Consider the following 21,843-nt stretch of genomic DNA (forward strand, 5'->3'; position numbering starts at 1 on the left):
AGACGCTTGATTAGGGCGCGTGTGACTGCTCGGATTATATTGTTAATGCGTGGCTGTATTGCGGCGCCTCGCTGCGGGGAGACGTGGGTCGTTTCCTGCTGCTGGGGAGGAGAGCTCTATCTCGGCTGTCTTTTCGGTTAAACGTCTTCATTCGCCTCTTTCTCTGTCCTACATTTCGGAGAACTTCTTCTTTTTGAAAATTTTTTGATTTTACCGAGCTTCCCGCATGAGCGCGAGATGATACGGATTACGGCGCTCGAACTTGCTTAATTAAGTATTCGGCTCTGGCCTTGGCGGAGTAGTTTTCGCGAGCGTTGAGTGAAAAAACTTCGACGTCTCAAGAGGTGCCGAATAAAGAGCCGGACCTCTCCGCGACAATTCAACGCGCGCGAGCTTGATTAAGGAAAAGAACGAGAGTTGTGTGAAGAAATCTTCCTGAGAAAGCCATCGCTGTAAAAGCGAAACGGCCAGCTCTCTCAGAATGCAAAATATTCCATCTTCATCGCGATTTATTTGATCAACACGCCGAGAGGAGAAAGCTTCATCAGAGTCTCCGGCGAATAAAAGCAACAGAGGAAGAAAAAGAAAGCCAGACAAAAGCAGGGAAATAAACATACAAACAAACTCCGTCTCTCTCTCCCGATATCTTCCTCGGTCATTATTCCCACGGTACACACACACAGATGTCGTCTCCCTTCCTGCGCAGGTACTTGCGCGTGATTGCTCTGGCCATCAGCGAGAAATGAGAAAGCCTCCGGCTTGCCCTTTCTCTCGCGATGTCTTCTTCCAGCTCTCTTTTTATCGCGCGGATGCTCTCCTGGTTTTGGCTCCGCTATCATCCCGCGCGTCGCCGGGATATGGGAATGTAAAATTGCTGCAGTTCTCTGCTCCGGAAATAAAGCTGGAACGCCCACGCGTCGCTAGAACGACCAGCTGCGATGCGGAACGGCTCGTAAATTTAGTGTATGATTGCCCTCCGCGGCTGATGTTTGTCTCTCTGTGCCGCCGTCGTGATCTCTGCAAATTTATTCGTCCATGTGCGTGGGTGAATAATTTACTCTCGGCTGTATTCCCTCTTGGAATGAAAAGAAGACGACAATTTTAAATTGTAATCTGACGAACCCTTACGGGATGTGTGTGCCGCCGCGTCTTCAATCGAAAGTTGGCTAAGCTGCTTCGAAGCCGCACACCGACCTCGTTCCGAAAAATCCATCGACCATTCGAATTTTACGACCTAATCTGTGTACGGCCGCGTGTATGTGGAAGCGTTTTATGCAGGAAAAAGTTCGCTTCCGCCGGCTAAATCTGTTCGGAACTACTTTTCGAGAGCTGCGAGTTATTCACTTACTCTCGCCGCTCGCAATTTTTTTTTGAAACTCTCGCGCTTCTCCGGGGCGTGATTTTTTTGCCTTCGCTCGTGATTGAACCGCTGCAAAATTCAAGAGGGTTATCGTCTTTAATTCTGCCGCCGAGGACGACGACGCGGGGAATATCGGAGTTCCGAATAAGTAACGGTCGAGATCCTCTCGGCCCTAAATTTCTATCATCTTATCGATCTCATAAAAATTGACTATAAGCAGATAATGTCCGAAGGCCGGACCGCTTCAAAGTCTGAAATATGGATTCTCGCCTCTAACAAATGGACGCTAAGTTGGACTGAGCGAGATCGTTTTCATATTTCACGCCTTCGACAATTAAAAAAAAAAAAAGAGGTGAATTTACGCAGTAGCGACATCGAGGTGCAGTCAGCCGCGACATTGATTTTTCAGAAATCCCTCGTCCTCGCCACACATATCAACTTTCGTTATCCGCACGCGCATAACCTCCTGTCGTGTCTCCAGGGCAATCCCGGCGTCGGATCAATTTCCCTACTGCCGCCCGAGGCATCATCCTTATCTCCCAAATCTACGATTAGCCGCTATATGTATACCTGCACACCTCGGCCTGTCGAACTCTGGACACCTCGACTCCTGGGGCGATATTCGATCGCGCACACGTATTTCCGCGTTCACTACAATAACTCAAAACTATACGTGTTATCACACCTACTAGCTTGCAAAAAAAAAAGAAAAAAAGGCGATCGCGCATTTCCGTCACGTAGTGCGCCGAGCGAAATTAAATCGAGCGGCCTTTGTGCCAAAAGTCTTTGGGTTAATCTGGCAATTCCGGGAGCAGCGGCACGAAATTTGGATGTGGGGAGCTGTTGGTCGGAAGAAGGACGTAGTAGGGGGAATTAATAAACGGATTCCAGTTGCGAGAACAATGCTGGATTCTGGGTCAGTTTCTCTGTTTTAGAGAGATAACTGTGAAGAAGGAGGGAGAGGGAAAACTGGTCGAGGGTCGGTGTCAAAAATTCGCGGAAACATGCGGCGTTAAATTGTAGCAAAGGTTTTACTTTGACGCTCTCGGTACTCTCGATTATTGCGTCCCTTTTACACACGTCGATCTGGGAAATTTCGTTCCGGGAAACGCGCGTCCCACACAAAACTCGATTTAATCGAATCCCGAGATCTACATTTCCACTAAGCAGGGGATATTCTAAAAACCTACAAAGGTACGGCTCTCGAAAGCTTAGAACGCTTTTGTGTGTTAAAAATACACTGAAGCAATTAATCGTCGCTTTGAGAGAGAGAGAGAGAGAGAGAGAGAGAGAGAGAGAGAGAGAGAGAGAGAGAGAGACAGAGAGAGGCGAAAAGAGCGTCGACGCTCGGGAATAATTTCAGCAGCGATAGCGCAGGAGTATACCGCTGTTGATACAGCACTTCCGATGCAATTGCCTTGCGTTTGCATAACACGGAGAGAAGAGAGTGCTATCAGTGTACGACGCGAATTTTTGCCCGTTATCTACTTGTACACATGTATAGCTGCGCACGTGTATGTGTGTGTGTGTGTGTGTGTGTGTGTGTATAATACGACGCCTGATTATTCATGCCTGTTTCGTGCATCAAATTACAAACGAACCAGAGCTGTATGCTACCGATACATTAATATCCGTTCGTTGTCTGTGTGTATATGGTCAAACGACCCAAGTAGCCTTGATTTATTCTAAACAGTCGTGTTCGTGCAATTTTGTGCATTTTTTAATTTTAATTTTTTACACGAGTCAATACTAATTCAGAACAGTTGATAATCGCTTGTTACCCGTTTCTCGGTCGGTATTATCCCGCCGGGAAATTCAAATTTAGAATCAACTTTACGACCCCCGTTAACAGCGTTTTCAATTCTCCCGATTTCGAATCCTCGATTTCGACTCTGCAATCTATCAGCGCTCAATCCTTCTCAGCTTTAATGGCCCGCGCACAGTCACCGCAAAGTCCCTTGAAAGCCCAAGATTTCGCGAGCATAAAGTCAGATATCAAACGAGAGCCTGCATTCCCAGGCCTTCGATAGAGCCGATAACTTGGCGTAACTGCGCCGAACGACCAGCCGTCCGGTATACACAGCCATAGACAAAACAACAGTAGCCGCCGCAGCTGCTTTGCAGTTATCCAATAACAGCCTTCGTATAGGGCCTACCGCGGAATGCCGGCCACTCAAGGGCCGAGTGGCCGCAGCCGCGCGACGTCCTCGAAAAGCAACTGCTGCTGCTAGTCGAGCTGACCGCGGAATGGGATCGTCGTTGCAGTAGAATGGAAATCTCTGGGGAGAAGATGAGACGGACGCGTTCGCGCATAGGTAAAACGAGGAGCATCGGGATGTAATCAGATTTCATTGTAAAGCGAGCTGCGAAAGCTTTTGTGTGCGAATAACGCTGAAATTATACGAGCGAACAATATCCATAAAATGTTTACTTCAGATCGATTTTACGATGATCATTAAATGTCCTGTGTAGGTGCGGTTCGTAAAAGGCCTTTTATCAATATTTTAACGCCTGCCTGTGCGCGAGAAAAAATAATTAATTCCACACCTACGTACACATTCACACACTCCGAGGAAAGTCGCGCGAAATCATTTCCACCTGTCACCCGGGGCGGTATACCCCAGCTGAAAAAATGCGCGCGAAATAAAATAAACGAGTGAAAATCCAGCTCGCGTTAAATTTTACACCTATGAAAGGATTCTCGTGGAATGTGTTTTCAACCTCCGATGCAAATAAAACCAGAGAGAGAGAGAGAGAGAGAGAGAGAGAGAGAGAGAGAGAGAGAGAGAGAGAGAGAGAGAGCCCCTTTCACGAGAGAAAAACGTACGTACGTACACACGTAGAACGAAACGAAGTTTCTCTCGCTTTTTTGCACGAGAGAGCGAGTGGGAGAGAAAGGAGGTGTGTCCTCTCAAACTTTCATCGCTTCGTCTCGATTTGGCGCGCGCCAATGTCGATAGAGGGTGGAGTGTGACTTTTTGTCTCAATCTTCAACTGGAGCGCGCAAATGCGAGGATCGATTCGACGGACAGTCGCGAGGGCGGCTCTCTCTCTCTCTCTCTCTCTCGATGCTTTGTCCGGCGGAGGATCGATCGTCGCTACTTTTTCTCGACCGTTAATGGAATCGGAAGAGATGGTTCGCTGCTTTTTTTTCGAACCGAGGAAGGATGATCGCGTCGCTCATTAGGAGATGACGAGGTTAATGTTTGACGGCTACGGTGCATTTTTGGGGCAGACTCGCAGCATCGCTTCGGATGCTCGGCTCGATAAAGTTTATTTTGGGGGAGGATAGTGAATGTTTCAGTAGCCGCGGAGAGGGTTGGGTTTGAATACGAGATACGGCTGCTTCGTATACCAGATTCTCGTAACGAATTTAAACGACGATGCAACAGAGTTGGCTAAAGCTTGGCTTACGATATTATCAATTATTCACTGAATTATGGAGAAGCTGCTGACTGTGCGGATGCGGCTATCTGTACAGAACCAATCGTGAAAACGTTGTTGAACAAAGCTGAACCTCGGGAAAACCAATTACCTTAATCGCGAAACTTGGACCTCACCAAAAAGCCACTATCCTCTAAACCATCCTCCACCACCTTATCGCCGACCGGACACTGCATGATCTGCTCTCTCTCTCTCTCTCTCCTATATTTTCTTCTCCTGTGAACGGATCGTCGGTAACGTCACGGAATGTAGAAGAAAACCCCCATCGGCTTCATACGAGAAAGCTGATCCTTAAGCCGATTGTCCGGCGGAATAAGGGCGGAGAGAGCTGAGATTTACGTGCTGGATGCAAAAGCTCGCTCGCTTTGTTTTGCTTCCTCAACGACGACTTCCATCGCGTTGGATCACCGGAATCGTTAATCGTTCTTACTCCTCTTTTTGTCTCTTTTGCTCCTCTTTTTGCAGCGAGAATTGGGTTGGCCCTTTCGAGAATTTAGAGCCTCAACTCCGCGCGCCGGCTCAATGGGGAATGCATAATTCCGAGGCGAATAAATAGTTAGTAGCGAGAGGGCTGGATTGCCGCGCGCAGAGCTCTTTTTTATACGTATACACGGCGGCAGACTTGGCTTTTGCCGGCGCGAGTCGATTTAAATGTAAAGTGGCCGCCACCGCGCGAGGATTTCTTTTTGCGCGTTTAATTAGGATGGCGCTGAGGTCGGCTTTGATAAGTTGCGCTGGGCGTTTCCGTGGAAGGGATGTATTCCGTTTCTGCAGCGGGACGGATTTGTGCGCGGGATTTATTCAGAGTTAATGTTGCACGAAGCTCCGCGAGCTTTAATTTTCTTCGAATTTAATTTTAAAGGAGTTTGTCACTTTTTGTTGCGAGGAAGTTAATTAATATCCGCGAGAGAGATTATGCAGATCAACACACTTGGATATTTGGAGGAGCTTTTCAGAAAAATACGCTCGCAGACAGAGTGGATGAAAAATTTTCACGTCGAAATAACAAGGGGAGAAGGTAGGTACGGGTAAAAGAGCCGCGTACTTTTTTTTCGGGCAAAAAGAGGAAAGTTTTCAACTTTTTTCACAGACGAACTCGCTGTGCGCATGTACTGCACCGCTGCTGCAGCTCGTTAGCCGCGTTAATTGGGCTTTGTAGTATCGCGCATTACTTAATTAGTACAATATTTAGGATCGAAAATTCATCATTCGAATGGACTGATAATACGCGCGTGGGAAACTTGCGCAGCGAGGGCTCGGCTCGTTATTATTATTCAATAGTAGGCGCGGGTGGAATACACCGAATAAATCAAACGCGAGAGTAACTTACTGAATAATTATTCACCGAAACCAACAAACTAATAACGCTTGCAAATATAAATTCTGCATATAATACGCGAGTTCAAAATATATCCGATCGATGACCGAACAGCCGAGCGTGTGAATAAAGTCTAACGATTCTACGGCGCCAAAAAAGAGCCTCTCGAAGCATCTGCATCTAATAATCCCGCGCCGCGCACACGAGCTTCAAAAAAAGAAAGAAAGAGCCTCGCGAGCAGAGGCTCGGAAATCCGCCGAATATAATGGCTCAGCCGACGTGGCAAACAATTTGCCAGTCGCTCGGGCGCCAAATTACTCGCGCAAATCGAGCATCCGACGATTTTCCCGCTGCGGCTGCACATTTTTATCGCCCGCGATTCGTCGCGTTTTTTTTATTACCATAAAAATTGTTTGCCAACAGCGTCACATTGTCGCGGCGGGAATTCGGTGTCACAATGCGAGGGTTATTACGACTTTTTTCCACTCAATGCGCTACCGCGTGTTATTTTCGTTCGAGTATAAAGGGAGAGAGCAGTGCAGAAGTTCATCGGGGACTGAAAGTTCGGCTCCTTATTTCGCGCTTATTTATAATGAGAGGTGTGTGACTGATGTGTAGTTTTGTACAGGTACGCGCGGGACAATTATTTCGAGCTTAAGATCCTTCATATTTCTCGCTCTTGAGAAACGAGCTTTTTTTCCTTTCGCGAGGAGAGATTGATCGCGCAGTTTTTAACGATAAATTAAAAAGCGTCTCTCAGGCGAGAGAGATGGAAACGTCAAAAATGGAATAATAGTAATAATCAGGCCGTTAAAAATAGTCGCGTTCGAATCAATTTTTTAATTGCACTGCACTGAAAGTTTCTCTCCGCGTTCGTCACCGCCACTCTAATAATCCAATAAGCGTCACAAAAGAAAGCCTCGTCGCCCGCATCGGCGGAAAAACTACGCGACAGGTGTTCGTACCCGCGAACAATGCGACTCAATACCCGCGTAAAACTTTCTCTCACTCGTCCCTCCCATATACGCCTCCAGCATTAGACTCTTAGTAAAACTACATCTCGCGGAGCCGCTCGTCGTCTCCTTGGGAACATCATAGATAAGGCTCACGATAATTAGTCGCGGTATAGGGCTGTATAGAGGCCTGTAATAATACTCTGCTGCTGCTGCTGCACAAATGTACGCCGTAATGCCGTATGTAGAGCTTCAATTTCCGAGTAGCTTGATGTCGTTGCAGCCACGATGAGCTTCCGGAGCTTGCGGGGGAATCGATGTAATGAGCCGTTGTAGGACTGAATGTTATCGGCTTCTTGGTGCGGGGATCGAGGTGCTTAATTGGATGTTGAGGGCGAGAACAAGCGAGAGATATGAGGTAGAGTGTGAGGGAGTGAAATTTTTCGAAAAAGTTTTCTAACTATTGGAGAGTGTGAGCACACGTTGTTAAAATCGAAACGACGTGCTCTGCCAAGAATTCCATTTTTATATTCGAGTGCTTGGCCGAGAGCCGCTTATTTTCACGTATATAAACTCGCAAGTGACGTACACACACACAGCCTAGAGAGTACAATCTCATCTTTGTTAACTGCCATATCGTTTCGCGTCTACAGTTATACGACACACTTAGCCCGGGATGTAAACAACGAATTTATTCTCATACAACTTGATACTGTCTCTCACTCGACATAACTTTTACTACGCGGCCGGATTAGTTCTCTCCTTCTCGGCTAGATGGTGAATTGTCGCCCGTTTAACGTTTAGCGCTTAATGCAGTCCACGTCTCCCGGACGACTTGTTTATTGTAAGAGTATACGAGGCACGTGACGGCTTTGTTGATGCGCCTTTTTATTTGCGAGCTAACAATTATCCCGCTTTGAATGTGCAAACACACGCCTCTCGATCTCTCGGGAGAGTTGACGCGTGTACTCGACGAAACGTATGCGAAGCCGACGGAAATTCACTGGGGTGAAATCGACGCGAAACACAGGATCATCATTTTTTCACGCTCGAGGAACTTTACACCACTGCCGACATTTTTCATCTTTCCCGAGCGTTAACTCTCGTCTCTACGGCTGAAAAAACAGCGTATCTCTCTCTCGAGCTAAATCGATTTTTCATTTCTCATATGTTCATTACAAGTGGGATACGTAATATATAGATATTCCCCAAGAAGACTCTCGGAGAGACTTCTCTTCTCGTGTAAGGTTCGTAACTAAAACATTACCGACATATTCTGGCCCTCGACTCGGTAACTGTGAAAAATAGCGCAACGAAAGCGAATCTTCTTTCTATATGGGATAAGGATATCGGACAAACATTCATCCGAATGAAACCGGTTTTTGAAGATCGATAAGACAAACATCTCCCAAGTTTGTCAACTGTATCCCATATACATACTCAGCGAACCGTGTCATCCTAACGGCTACACACACCGCCTCTCCAGATCGGCTAATCCAGCCCTTCATCTAAAGCTCAAGCCAGTGGTCAGCGAGCAGCAGCTGCTGTCGCGCGTCGGTAGTCTCTCTCACCTCGAGCGAGTCAAGGTTTCGCGCTATCTCCGGCCGCAATAAGCGAATTCGGCCCGATGAGCACTCGACGAGCCGAGAATCGAGAGCCTCGAGCCAAGAGTCGATGCTACTTGCCTTTTTCACACTCGACGAAAGGACGCGGTGTTTGTGTTTGCGCTGCTCCGAGGCTGAATATTTAATTTTCAATTTTTTCCCCGATCGAGCCACTCGCTGGACGCGATTGAAACCCTACTACTGCAGGCCTGAGGCTTCTTTTCTGCGAATTAAATGTACGATATGGTGCGAGTTCGATTTTTTGATTACCAGAATTTCATCGGTGTAATTCAAGCCGTGAATTTTACATGCGTAGTCGGGGGCTGATTGAATTCGCGATTCATTATTAACCGTGCGGTATTTTTAATAATAATAATTGCTCGAAAATCCAGCTCGTGATTGAAATGGGTGGTTCGATAATGAATTATACCAAATTATGCATCGGCGATCAAGGGGTGGTTCGATCGCTTACGAATAAAACTGGAGCCAGTCCATTCGAGTATATCGAGTTGAGCGAAAAAGAAAAAACACGTGGCAGCCCAAAAACGAGGCCATCCCATCCGAAAACGCTTGAAAAATAGTCTCCTCTCTCGCGTCGCACGGCCCGCACGATAAATCTATATCTCTATTCTCACCTTATTACGCTTTCTTTCCCTCTCAGCGAGCGTCGCGCGGCGCGACAAAAAACGGGCGCTCAGTGGGTGTATATAGCAGATGGCCAGGAAAAACTGGACACTTCGGAAAACAAATCGAGGGGGACAAACGAGCGATGGATCTGCAGCGAGACAGAGACGGATATCGCGAGCCGGAGGATTTGCTTAACCGCGTGGCGGTTTTTCCGCGATTTAGAAATTCGTGTGTATACGCGTGACTAAGGGCCGCGCGGACGTTCAAGAGCTTTGCTGGGGACCTTGGGACTTGAAATTTACCGTCGGAGGCGTGCCCGTCGTTGGAAATCGTTTAGAAAACGCGAAATAAAGCCGGGCCATTCAGCAACGTCAGTCGCGCGCACAGTTGCTTATTCCTACGTCGATAATTTTGCGCGCTTTGTGACGATCGCATATAGTCGTGTCTTCTGAAAGGAAAGTCGTGGAAAAAAACTCGTGTAACATGATAAAGCCGCCTTTTCGCAATCCAGATGTAGACATTCATTTTTTTCCCTCCTTTATTCGGGGTTCGTTGTAATTTATGTTCCTTGTACTTTCTTTTTTTTTCCGAGAGCTATACGCGGAAAAAAGAAGTCGAAAGCCGAGGAGGAAAAAATAGCCCGTGGTTTACGCGTACTTCCTACTTTTTTACGAGAGAGCTATACGCCTGCATACAAATACATAGCGGGGCCCCTTTTTCTTTGAAAATATTTTATTCCTCCAAGAAGGAAATGTCCATTGGTACCGAGAGAGCGAAACTTTGTTCCTTTTTTTTCAAGCGAGCTTTGCGCAACTCTTTCGTCGGCGGGAAAGCACTTCGAATTCTGCGAGGAGCGTTAACTTTCGCGGAAAATTCCTGCGACGATTTTTGCGATAAAGTTCGGGGAATCGAATTCCGCGAAAAAATTGCCAACTTTTTCTCTCTCCGAACAACGTCCTCTCGCTGATAAACTGTTTCAAATTATACGAATCAAGCTTGCAAGCTTGCAAACGTAAACTCTCGGAAGTCGAAGTTGCGTTGGAGCTGCGAGAGCAAAGAACGAACGGAGGGAATGAGTGAAAGTTTGAACTATCAGGAATTAATGATGGCATACAGTATGAAAAAACTTCCGACCGAGCGATGTCACCGACGTGCTGCGGGTGAATCAAAATTAATTCGATTTTATCTCTCCCTTACGCAGCGCGGGTTATTGGTATCAATAATCTTTTTTCTCCCGAGGAACTTCCTCTTCTTTTTCTTCTTCTTCTTCTTTCGGTGCAAAGTTGCTCCCATCATTTTCCTATTTACCAAAAAAAAGGATGAGGATTTTAATTCTTCTGGAGCGCACGCGCTGCGGTCAAATAAGCCGTGAAATTAAGTCAAAGCCGCGCGGTGCATAAAAGTTGATTAAACATTCGACTTAACGAATTAAAGCCGCTCGCGGCAAGAAGAACAAAAAGCAGAGAGCTTCCTCGAGAGGCGGCAGCGAGTTGAAAAATTTCCAGCCGCGCCAATTATTCAACGCGCGTTACGTGTCTTGTATATTCTTACGTCCTAAGTATAACGTACTCGAACGGTGCGCGTATACTATTTTTACGCATGTGCCGCGGCTAGAGGTAAAGTGTCTCCCGGCGCTTAAAACTTGTGTAAATTTATGCACGTGAGAGCTATATTCGGAGGAAAATTCTTTCACCGCAGCTCACACGCACACACACACACACACACACACACGGCTCTCGTTCTGTCAAAAAGAGCGTGTACCCTCTCTCCATCGTTTCCTCGTTAGATCCCTCGCCCCCACCCCGTCTCCCGCGTCACGAGTATCTGGGGTGGGGGGACACAGTCAGGTGGGGAGAGGTCGAAAGGAGCTTGCGGAGCGCGCGCACTAGGTCAGGCTGGCGCAGCTGTAGTCTGAGGGCTTGACCGCCCACTGCACACGCTAACTTTCCTTCCTTCTCTCTCTCCCGTTCTCCAGAGGGGCACACACAGCAGTGCCGTTTGACCTGTGCAGCGTGGTGGCGCCGCACCTGCGCAGGTGCTGGCGCTCATCATCGCGCCAAAACAAAGAGCTAGAGAAAGAGAGATAGAGAGAGAGAGAGAGAGAGAGAGAGAGAGAGAGAGAGAGAGAGCCCGGTAGCAGTGGACTCGTCTTGCGCAAGCTCAGCCGGCGGTGGCGGCATGTATGCGCGAGTGTGTGTGTACAAGAGCCGCCTCGTTCTATCGATTCTCGCTCTCGAGCGCGGCAGCTCTACGTCATCCTGCAGTGTGCATAAGAACTGATCGTCGGACGACGACTGTGCGGCGCACGCCGCGAGATCCCTGCCTCGCCGAGAGAGAGAGAGAGAGAGAGAGAGAGAGAGAGAGAGAGAGAGAGAGAGAGAGAGAGAGAGAGAGAGTATACAGCCCGCGTTGTGGGTGGAGGAGAAGGAGGGCTGCTCGTCATCGATGTAGCAGGCGCAACGATCGCGAATCGTCGGGCTGCGCATACGCTCTCTCTCTCTTGCTCTCTCCGCCACCGCCGCTGCTTGGATCCTCCGCTCTTACTGGTTTCTCTTTCTCTCGCACACCAGTGCCTCGCCGAGCGCCGAACGAATCGCACGCACGTCGCGTCTCCGCTCCTTGCATACACGCACTTTCCGTTACACGCAACACCGAGTCGTTGGTGCGAGCCGTTCACCGAGTGACATAATCGCGGCAGTTCAGTTCAGGCGATGCGTCGTCCTCGCTCGGAGGACTAGACGGAGGAGAAGGATAGATCGCCGCGGTAGAGCAGACTTGGAGCGAGCGGGAGGATAGGGACGACAGGAGGCCCAGGAGGAAATGCCGGAACCAGCAGCGAGGGCGCAGAAGAAGAAGCAGCAGCAGCGACGCTCGAGGACGAGGGCGACCAAGGCTGGCCCATCGTCGCTGCTGTTGTTGTTGTCCTCGTAGCCCGCCGACTAACAGCGCGTCTGGCCGAGCCTCTTCATCTCTGTCTCTGTCTCTTCTCTCTCGCTCTCTCGCTCTCGCTCTGTCTACCTGTCTCCGCCGCCGCCGCCGCCGCCGCCAAGTTCAAAGGCACCACACCGCACGCGCTACGCGCCCGTGCAGCGACTCGTTGTTTCTATTTTATTATAGTAAAGCGATATCGCTAGGCAGAATTTTTAGCAGCTGGAGACAAATCGATCGATATTCAAGGTGTACCAGTGTGCGTGTGTGTGTCGTTGCTGCTGCTGTAAATATTGTACACGCGAGTACCCGCCGTTGTTACCTATATATACACGTTTACTCGTCGGTCGTTGCAGGGATTCGCTGAGGTACACGACACACTGCACGCCTATTATTATTATCGTTGCTAACGCTATATATATACTGTGTAAGTCACGAGAAGTAACTTAAGGATATTACATTTAAAAACAAACATAAACAAACAAAAATTGATTCATTCGTATACGTTGTAAGCGAACGAAAAAGCATAGAGTTTCCAAAGGCCTACACAAAGGTGTTTCACTCAAAGAAGAAGAGGAAATCATAACCGTAGATAAGAAGAAACACACGCATACACAGACGCGTGAAGCGAAGCAGCATCGATAGCACTTAACGAAGAAACTTAAACTAAGACGTACACACACGCTCCCGTATAGGTAGAAAAGCTAGAGCCGTTTAGTTGCTTAGAGCAAAAAAAAAGTGTAGAAGCGGGGAGTTTTCAGCCGAGCGCGGAGAACCGCGACTATACGACCACGAACAAGAGGAGGGAGAGTAACGGGGAGAAACGAGGAAAAACCGACGACAACGAGGGAAAGCCGATGCTTTTTACGTGTTTTACGCTCCAAGCTGAATTTCGACGAACTCGACGCACGCTCAAAGTACCTAACTAAAGTATAGATATATATATATATATATATACACACGCATATATATACGAGATATATACATTAACGTTTTAAAGTTGTACATCGTTATTACTGATATATTACCTGCTCCGCAGATCAAGTGTTAGTAGTGGCGAGACGAAAAAAGTAAACAAACTCGGTAGACCTTTGATACGTAAGCATTTGCCAAAGAAGTAGAAGCAGCCTCAATTTTCGAGCGGACTTTTCTCGCAAGTTTTTCGCGCGCGCGCGTCACGCAGTGTTGTTGTTCTCGTTGACGGCGCGCGCTCGTTCTCATTGTTCTCCCCTAGACAGAAGCTATAGCAGAGAGGAGTGTCACGGAGTGCGTCGCGTGTGACAAAAAGCGCGTATTGTATTCTTTCTACGAAGAGAAGCTGAAGGTCCTGTGAAGCCGAGTGTGTACATAGAGATAATACGCGCCGTTGTTTTTACCCCCAGCGATGATCCCGACGAGCGTCGAAGGCAGTGCAGAGCGTTAACCGCCGATTCGTATATCAGCACACGTATATATCTAGGTGGAAGGGGGAGACAACAGCAGCAGCGGCGACGGCGTCACTGATAGATTGATTGATAGACTATGGGTTCGGCCCCGATAGCCTCGACGGCAACGCCGGGAACTTAGTGCACTTATCTCTACCCCGCTGGACAGTATCCTACGTACACACACACACACACAGACAGAGCAGAGGAAGAAGAAGAAGAAGAAGCAAGAAGGGGATATCTTCCGCGCGAGGTCAAAGCAGCAAATATGGATGTCGCCGCGTCGGCTGGTGCTATGCTCGATGGCCTCAAGAACAATCGCATCAGCAAGCTCGCGCTCTCGCGCTTCCTCTCGCAGAGCCTGTGAGTAACGATCCGCTTTTGTGTTTATTTCAAGCTTTATTATTATTATACCCCGCAATAATGGAATTATACTTCGCGTTGCACAGAGACGCCCGAGCACTGACATATGTGCAGCGTAGTCGTGTTGGAGAAAAATCGCGAGCAGTAATGGGGATTACACGGATTGTCCGGGGCGTTATCTCGCGGTCACGTGGAGAGTTCGCGGCTGTTTTATAATTACGGAGACTTACGGCGCGGCGGGATTATGCAAACAACTCGCTGTTGTTGTTTTTCTCGCGCATAAGCTTGTCGCGCTTTGTGCGTATACGAGATTCGACGTAGTTGGGCTTTTAATTCCGCGACCTACATTAGGCCGTGGAGTGAAGATAGCTAAAAGGAGAAAAATTATGCGCGCACGTCGGGGACGTTTTTGTTTGGCTTCGAGATTTCGAGATATAAAGGACTTCTTTCGCTGCTCCAACACGACATTCTTCCTCGTATTCCCTAATCGACGCGGGGTCGACGCTGTGTGTTTATAGCACAGCCGCGGAGAAAGTTAGGACAAAGAATGAACTGTTCTATTGCCGTTCGTGGGTAGGCCAATTACCGGCGTGCGTGTAGTATAGAGGAGTTTTTAAATTACCGGTTTATTTCCTAATTGCGGAAAATCGATAGTAACGCTGCGACGTACAATAATTTTTATTGTGATTACGAGCTGGGTATGGAATACGCGCAGACGGACTGACACTCACACATCCTTACACGCACACAGACGTGTACGATTATTAAGGTCTCGTGTATGTAGGTATGTAAGAAAGTTTATAATAGTTTTCACGAGACGATCGTGTGACGCAACGGAAAGTTTTCCGCTATCTCAGAGGAGTAATAACGAATGACGAAGTTTTTATACTCGTTCGCGATAATTACGAGTTTTCGCGAGTAGAGAGAGAGACTCGAAATTCGAGCTCCGCTTCAATCGGAAGCGCGATTGTGTCACGTTAAAGCGTCTAATGTGCGTCCCTGACTGAAATTACTTCCATCGATATATATTTTAAGTTCAAGTATATTTTCCCTCGTAATTACAGGAGTTTAATTCCGACTGCTGGGGACTACGTCCGCTTTTAACTAATGCTTCGTTCATTAACGGATCTATTAGCCCTAACTGAGCAGATGTTTTTACTCCGACGTATTTTACGGCTTATAAATAAAATTTGGAAATCATCCAGCGTACAAATATTATGTTCAATTTATTTACCTTTTACGTTCAGCAGAATCCTTTGCATTAACCAAATGGAAATATTTACGAAATCAGCGAGTGTAAATCACAATTTCATGAGAATTCAAAATTCTCGTGCGAGGAATTAATTCTTCGAAGCCCGAAAATGCACATAGCGTTATGCAGAATCACGTAAAATGTAACGCAGAGATTGAAGTTAAACACAGAGTCCGGCAAAAAAATTTCAATCACCGGCGATAAACGATCTCGGGAGAACAAATTGACTCGAAAAATCGAGAGCGAAAATCCAGCGTGCATTACGTAGGGACGTTCCTCAAAAGGAGGTCAGTGCATGCTCTCTTCCCTCCGGGCGGTTATGCGTGTCACGCATGGGAATTTCGGCGGCCACATTAATCTCGCGAATTGCCTTATCAAACTCCCCTCTTCGTATAATTATACGCCATCGTCACACCGCGTTCTCAACCTAAAAAAAAAATCGAAGAATCCCTTCGCTCGAATCCATAAGCCGCTTACGTACCGAGAAGTATAGAGAAAAACAAAAAGAACAACAAGCGAAGCTCTTGAAAATAATTACGTGGAGAAACGCTCGAGGGGAGGTTACACAGCGGCTCTCTCTCCCCAGGGAAATTGAAATCAGATAACGCGGGGCCGGCGGCTCGCGCTCTCAGCCCCGTTTCGCTGATATTTTTGACATTGAGCAAGCTGCGATAGGATCGTTTTATGGCGTATAGACGCTTTTCAAAATATGGATATCCCCCTCAGGGCCGGCTGATCTCCGCTGCGAATATCATACACACACACACACACGACGTCCGTTTTTTCTCCCGTGTCCCGTTTTCATTTTTTAGTTTTCTTTTATAAAGGCGCGAGATTAGGACGTAATTCTATTATACGCGACGGAATTAACAGCTGACCCAGCGCTGCGTCGGAGTACATAGCTGGTTTTATACCCCGGGGGAGTATAGCGCAATTAGAAAAAATATCGCTGATGTTTACCCGCGCGTTATGGAAATTCCGATGGGATTGTTTGTTAACTCGCCCTTAACACGGCTTCGTCATCGCAGTCGTTTTTTTCATCGGGGCGTATGCTTTTTCGCATAAACCTCGCGCGCGTTATTCTCTCGCGCGCGGGTAATGCTGGTTGAAATTGAATTTTCCCGCTCATTTTTACGTTCTCACAGGCGGAAGCTGTTAAGCGTCGTCGTCCACGTGTGAGTTATTAGTAATTTGAATTCCAGGGCGCTGGAACTTGATGCATTAACCGGTTTTACTACTGCTGTCCACTAATTCACTTATGTTTCCCGGCTGTTGTGTGGCGCGAGATATAAAAGTTATCGTTATTTGCGCTGAAACGCGTTCAATTATTCTTTTCCCCTTCAATATTTTATTCGCGCGATAATTACACGAGTATAGAAGCCATAGCGAGAAGGATGTCTACAGCGCGAAGACACTCGTCTATACACTCGCCTCCAACGCAAATATAATACATCGAACTCCTCGGAAACAGCAACAAAGCGCTGCAGAGCGCTCCTCGAACAACAGTCTACTAACGCAATTAAATTTTCCTCGCCGATCACACACTCGCTCGCTAATGTCTCGCTATTAACTTTCTCGTACACACTAGCGGCGTGTATATAGCGTGCAAAGCGTCCGGCCGAAAATGGAGTTTCCGTTATGACGTTATCGAGCGATATATAGAAGCTTCTACCCCCACCCCCTCTCCGCAGGTAAACGCCGCAATCGACCCCCCTCTTTCTGCATCGATTAATTACTTTTATTGTTCGGTCCAATTTGCGGCAATCGCATATACACACTCGCGTACCGAGTCTCTGCAGAGCTTTATCGCACAGGACTGCGGTTGTTGTCGACGCGAAACTTTGCGCGCTGATTGCGTCTCGGCATTTGTCGGCCCTTCGCGTGTGCGAGCGCGTGTGTATCAGCTGGCGCGGATAGGTTTATACGCGAGGCTGAGTTGGGAGGTTGTGGTTCTGAGGTTTGGCATAGCTTCCACTCGGATGATGCTGAGCTCGGTTGATTTTTGCGCTGTTAGCTTCGCGGTTGCCTAGCGCTCCTATAATTTCGCGAGTTTTGTTCCCGCGCGGCTGCGGTACAACTGCGGCTCAGCCTCTGTTTTTGCATAAATAACGTCGCAGCTGCGCGGGAGATCGTAACGAAATCCCGGCGATTATTCTCTTCGAGCCAACTGCGCCGCGCGACTCCGTAAACGGTTCTCAGTAGTAGAGGTCGGTTATCGGTCGGACCGACTCGGTATTATTTAAGCGAACTAAGCCGTTAAAACTAAAACCGATCTCTCGCCGCGACGACGATAAAAGAAAGTAAAGTCCAACGCACTTAAACCTCATCCGGCCTGAAAGCCGCGAGGATACAAAAATCCATCCACTTTATACGGTATCAGTTAACCGGCGCACAGCGCTTTTATCCAGATCCGTCCCTCTCTCGGACTTTGAATAGATTGTTTCGGCAGCATCACACAGAGAAAGAGAGCCGGGAAACGCCAAATTTAACAGTCTATCGTAGCCCAAAGAGCGAGAGAGAGAGAGAGAGGGAGAGAGAGAGAGAGAAACTTTCGGCCCGAACTATCTACGTTCGCTTTGCGCGTTCGCCTGTATACATCACCGCTCGAAAGCTTTAACAGCGTTTCCCGCCTTTTTAGATCCCTATCTATCTCCGTCCCGCTCTTGTGACGAGCTGACTCGCGCGGCCGGATTGTTTGCTTTGAATTTGCTCCTGCGGCGTGGGAGAGAGAGAGAGAGAGAGAGAGAGAGAGAGAGAGAGAGAGAGAGAGAGAGAGACGACGAAAAAGCCTTTGTACCCCGGTGGCGCGACTGATGATTGCGCGAAAGTGCCGCAGAGGAGGATTTTTGTTTAACCCTTTAAACGCGCGCGAGCGCGAGGCCGGAGAAAGAAAACGTTGCAGCCGCTGCTGAAGTAGGATAGAGACTATTGTGCGTTAAAGGGGGTAACGAGTGTTTGTTCAGCGCTATATACTACGACGTTGCACTTTGAGCGCGATCACTGATTATGACCGCGGCTGCGGTATTTTTAGAGGACGAAATTAGAGCCGATTGAATTTCCCCGCGGCGGTCGAATCGAAAGCTCCCCCTGTGCTGTAATTTTAACAATATATAAAGCGCGGAATATCGCGGAGGGAAAAGTGCATCGAGCATTGAAGGATAATCCGCTGGAGCGGAAAATAAGAGAAAGTCAATCGGATGCGGTTCTTTTTAAATTAACTGAATAACGCGCGATTATTTTTTAAATTGATCCAACGCGTATCGTTTATCCAAACTTGTATATACGGGAATACACACACAAACACACGGGGTCTTTATCACGAGAGCGGTTTCTCCTGCTTTGAAAACTGCCAAGTGCCGAGTGCTCGCGCGAATTAAACTTTAATCCCATAAAGCTCTGTCGATTCTGTCGGGAATTAGCCTGGAAATTTCAGAAGCGTATACTTAAGGTCCATTATTTCGAGCGCTGCGTGTAAACCGATAAATCGAAAACTTTGACGCCTCTTGTCAATCCGAGAGCTCCTTTTCCGACCAACTTTTCCCTTCGCCTCCCTTCCGATGTAATTACAAAATTAAAATACGCCACGGCCGACGGTTTTTAAAAAAGGTTCTTGGGAGCCTCGCAAACTACAAAAGTTTTCTTCCCAGAGCTCGAGTAATCCTTCATACTTTAGGCAGCCGCTGACTGAGAATGCCTTATTTAAGTGCCCCTGGCTGCAAAATCTTCAAAACACCAGCCGCCGCCGGTAGAAATTTTCGAGCCGCAGCCGAGCGGACGTTTGACACCTTTCGTCACTCGTGTTTGTTTACGCCGCGGCAGTGACGCTTTATTTAAAAGTTTCGCCCGGCGCAAGTTCATTTCACCTCGAGATTTTCGATAAAAAACTCTCTCTCCCGCTTCTTTTTCAAGAAACTTCCGCAGCGCCTTTGTTTTTCCGCTTTCTTTTGTTTCGACAGCAGATGTACTACTGTCTGTGAAGAGCAGAAAACGGAGAAAATTAATTATGAAAATTGCGCGGTTCGGAAGGTTTTCCGGCGTTTCTCCTGAAAAATGCGCCACTCACGTACAACGCGGTCGTCATCATTTATCAATTTTTATCTCCTTTCGTTACGTCTCACTGACTTCTCCTCGAACGCCTACTGCTTTCATCGCGTTTGGATAAAAAAGAACAGTGGTTCGAAAAAGCTTCCATTCCAATTAACCGAAAGCCATTCATGTTCGCGACTGCTCGACTAAAAAACTGCAACAAGCTCGGACGAGATGAAAATAAAACGTTAAAACTGCCGCGATAATTAATCACACTTTCCTCGGCGCAAAACACTTCGTTAAAACACTAGAGCCCGAGGTAAAAAAAAACCGCCTCGCCGATGGCAATAAACAATCCGCTGGTGGTGGGGGCGTAGGTGTGTCGGAATCGATAATTACGTAACGAAGGCAAGGGAGAGAAGGAGAAAAACTTGATAACGAGTTGGCTCGCTGCATACTTTATAAATTCGCGTATTAAGCCATCGGAGGGTATAGCGTACGTGTGCGAGGACTCATCGATTATCGTATCCTTTTTTACTTCGATTTATTTAGGGAGGGGTGTGGTTCTGTACTTATATTCCTCTACACTCGGCGCGAGTCTCGGTTCGAAACTTCTCTCCCTCTCTCTGCCGATCATTGAATTAAGTGCAACTTTGCATCCGATAAAAACTTTCTGTATTGCGCGAAGCTTTCTTCGGGGGCACATGTGAGTTGAGAAAGTTTCCTCGATTCTTCGAAGATTCCAATACTTGATATTCCTTTTGATTCCTTTTACAGATGAAAAGAGAGTTTATTTAATTAGTTGGGGTAGACGTTATGAAATAAATCCGTCGCAAAATTCGAAATGAAAAGAAATATTCCAGCTGTGCGCTATAAAATTTGAAATATACGTCTCGCCTCAATGTAATTTCATTTCAATAAAATGAACTTTTCGTGTATCTCAGGATTGTACGAAACTTCGCTCTTATTCATAAATCTTACTGACATTTGCGAAATTCGAAACTTCCCGTTAATGCAAAGGATTTATACAAATAATTCTTAGAGAACATAATATCATATTCATCGTGTGTCACGAATTAACTGTCTATTCAAAAAGTGAGTATTTGTACGCATAACAAACGATATTCGACGTAACGCACTAAAGATACGCCTACGCAGGCGTCGATAGATTTACGTCAGATTTTCAAAAAGACCAGCTTATGCATAATAGTAACGCGTACATGCGCCAGAAAATATCCCCGAAGCTTTGAGACCGTGAAAATAACCGCAGCCTATATAAGGCGAACGAATTTGCGATTCCTGACGCAAACATTGAGACGCTTTAACGACGCCACGAATCTAAATTTACATCGTAGCGCAGATGATGAGTCTCTATTTAAATAATGAGTTTATTCAAGGTGCCGTCGACGGCCGTTATTCCTCGGTGCCTATACGTTAAACGTGATACCGCACGGAATACGCATATACATATATAGTACACCCGAGGAGAAAGAAGGAAATAAATGTATACAAACACGGAGAAAAACAAACGACGAAAAGCCATTAACGGCTGATATGTAGAGTAGCGTCGGCCAACGATCACAAAGCAAATTTACTTTACGACATAAATTTTCCGACTCTCCTTCACGGACGTGCTATACAACACACGTATATTCGTATAATAATTCACAATCGATGAAGGAGAGCCTTAGCCCCTGTGTACAGCGGGCACAGCGGCCGTATACTGTACACTTTCTCTTTTACCCTGTACACACATAGTTCACGTTATCATGTTTGCGCGGAATGCGTTCTAGCGCCGCGGCAGAAACTGGCCTTACGAAGGGGGGCGCTGTGTATACGAGAATATCGAAGGAGAGAGGCTTTAAGGCAGTCCTTGGGTCGATTCTAGTCAAAACAATGACTATCGGGAAGCGCGCGCTTTTCTTCTTTTTTCCCTCCTTTCTTTTCGTGCGAGCATTCGTGCCGCGGAACTAATCGCTGGCTTTTCTTCATATCGCCGAGCAGCGACATCAACTATTTATTGCCGCATCAATTATTCAGCTTTATTTTTCTTGCTGAGTAGAGTTACGCGGAAATTTATTGTCTGAGAAGTTTTTTAACAACTCTTGTTTCTATACTCGATTGTTTACCCCATATCGCGCGCTAATTGATTCGCGACTTTGGCTTTGAAAAATTCACGAAGAAAATCGATCGTTTTGCGGAAGAAACGAGAACAGAATTTTCACCGCCGCGTAGAACGACGGGCTGGATTATTTAAGCGCAAATTTTAAATTTAAATACCCGATGCGTCCATGCTTCGATGCCTCGAGTTCAAAAATAAATCTCCGACGGCGAGATCCATAATCCAGAAATAGCGCATTATTAGACATTATTTCCCAGATCACAAAATCCGAGCGTCTTCACTAAAACCGCAGAACAAAAAGAAAACAGCACCGGGGCGCATCATTGCCCGCTCCATCGAGTCTGGAGTAGGCTGTGGCGTAGATCCAACGCGCGCAGGGACTGCCTTAAACGCTTGACAACCTCGTCGTCGAGGCTTCGCGG

At 47.1% G+C, this 21,843-nt stretch overlaps 1 protein-coding gene across 7 annotated transcripts in view; it reads left to right on the forward strand.

The window, feature by feature from the left end:
• The window catches only part of LOC100123783 (synaptotagmin 7), a 129,043-nt gene that overhangs the window by 43,557 nt on the left and 63,643 nt on the right, over positions 1-21,843 (forward strand). For 4 of the 7 annotated variants that reach the window (XM_016980989.3, XM_016980991.3, XM_031921144.2 and 1 more), the window contains exon 1: positions 9,584-14,021. The exons of the other annotated variants lie outside the window; for them this stretch is intronic. In XM_016980989.3, the coding sequence (XP_016836478.1) occupies positions 13,927-14,021 (95 nt within the window). In that variant the 5' untranslated portion in view covers positions 9,584-13,926. Of the gene's footprint in view, positions 1-9,583; positions 14,022-21,843 lie in introns of those variants that run through there. 7 annotated transcript variants of the gene reach the window in all.

The sequence above is a fragment of the Nasonia vitripennis genome, chromosome 1 (genome assembly GCF_009193385.2).
Source record: "Nasonia vitripennis strain AsymCx chromosome 1, Nvit_psr_1.1, whole genome shotgun sequence".
Taxonomy (NCBI): domain Eukaryota; kingdom Metazoa; phylum Arthropoda; class Insecta; order Hymenoptera; family Pteromalidae; genus Nasonia; species Nasonia vitripennis.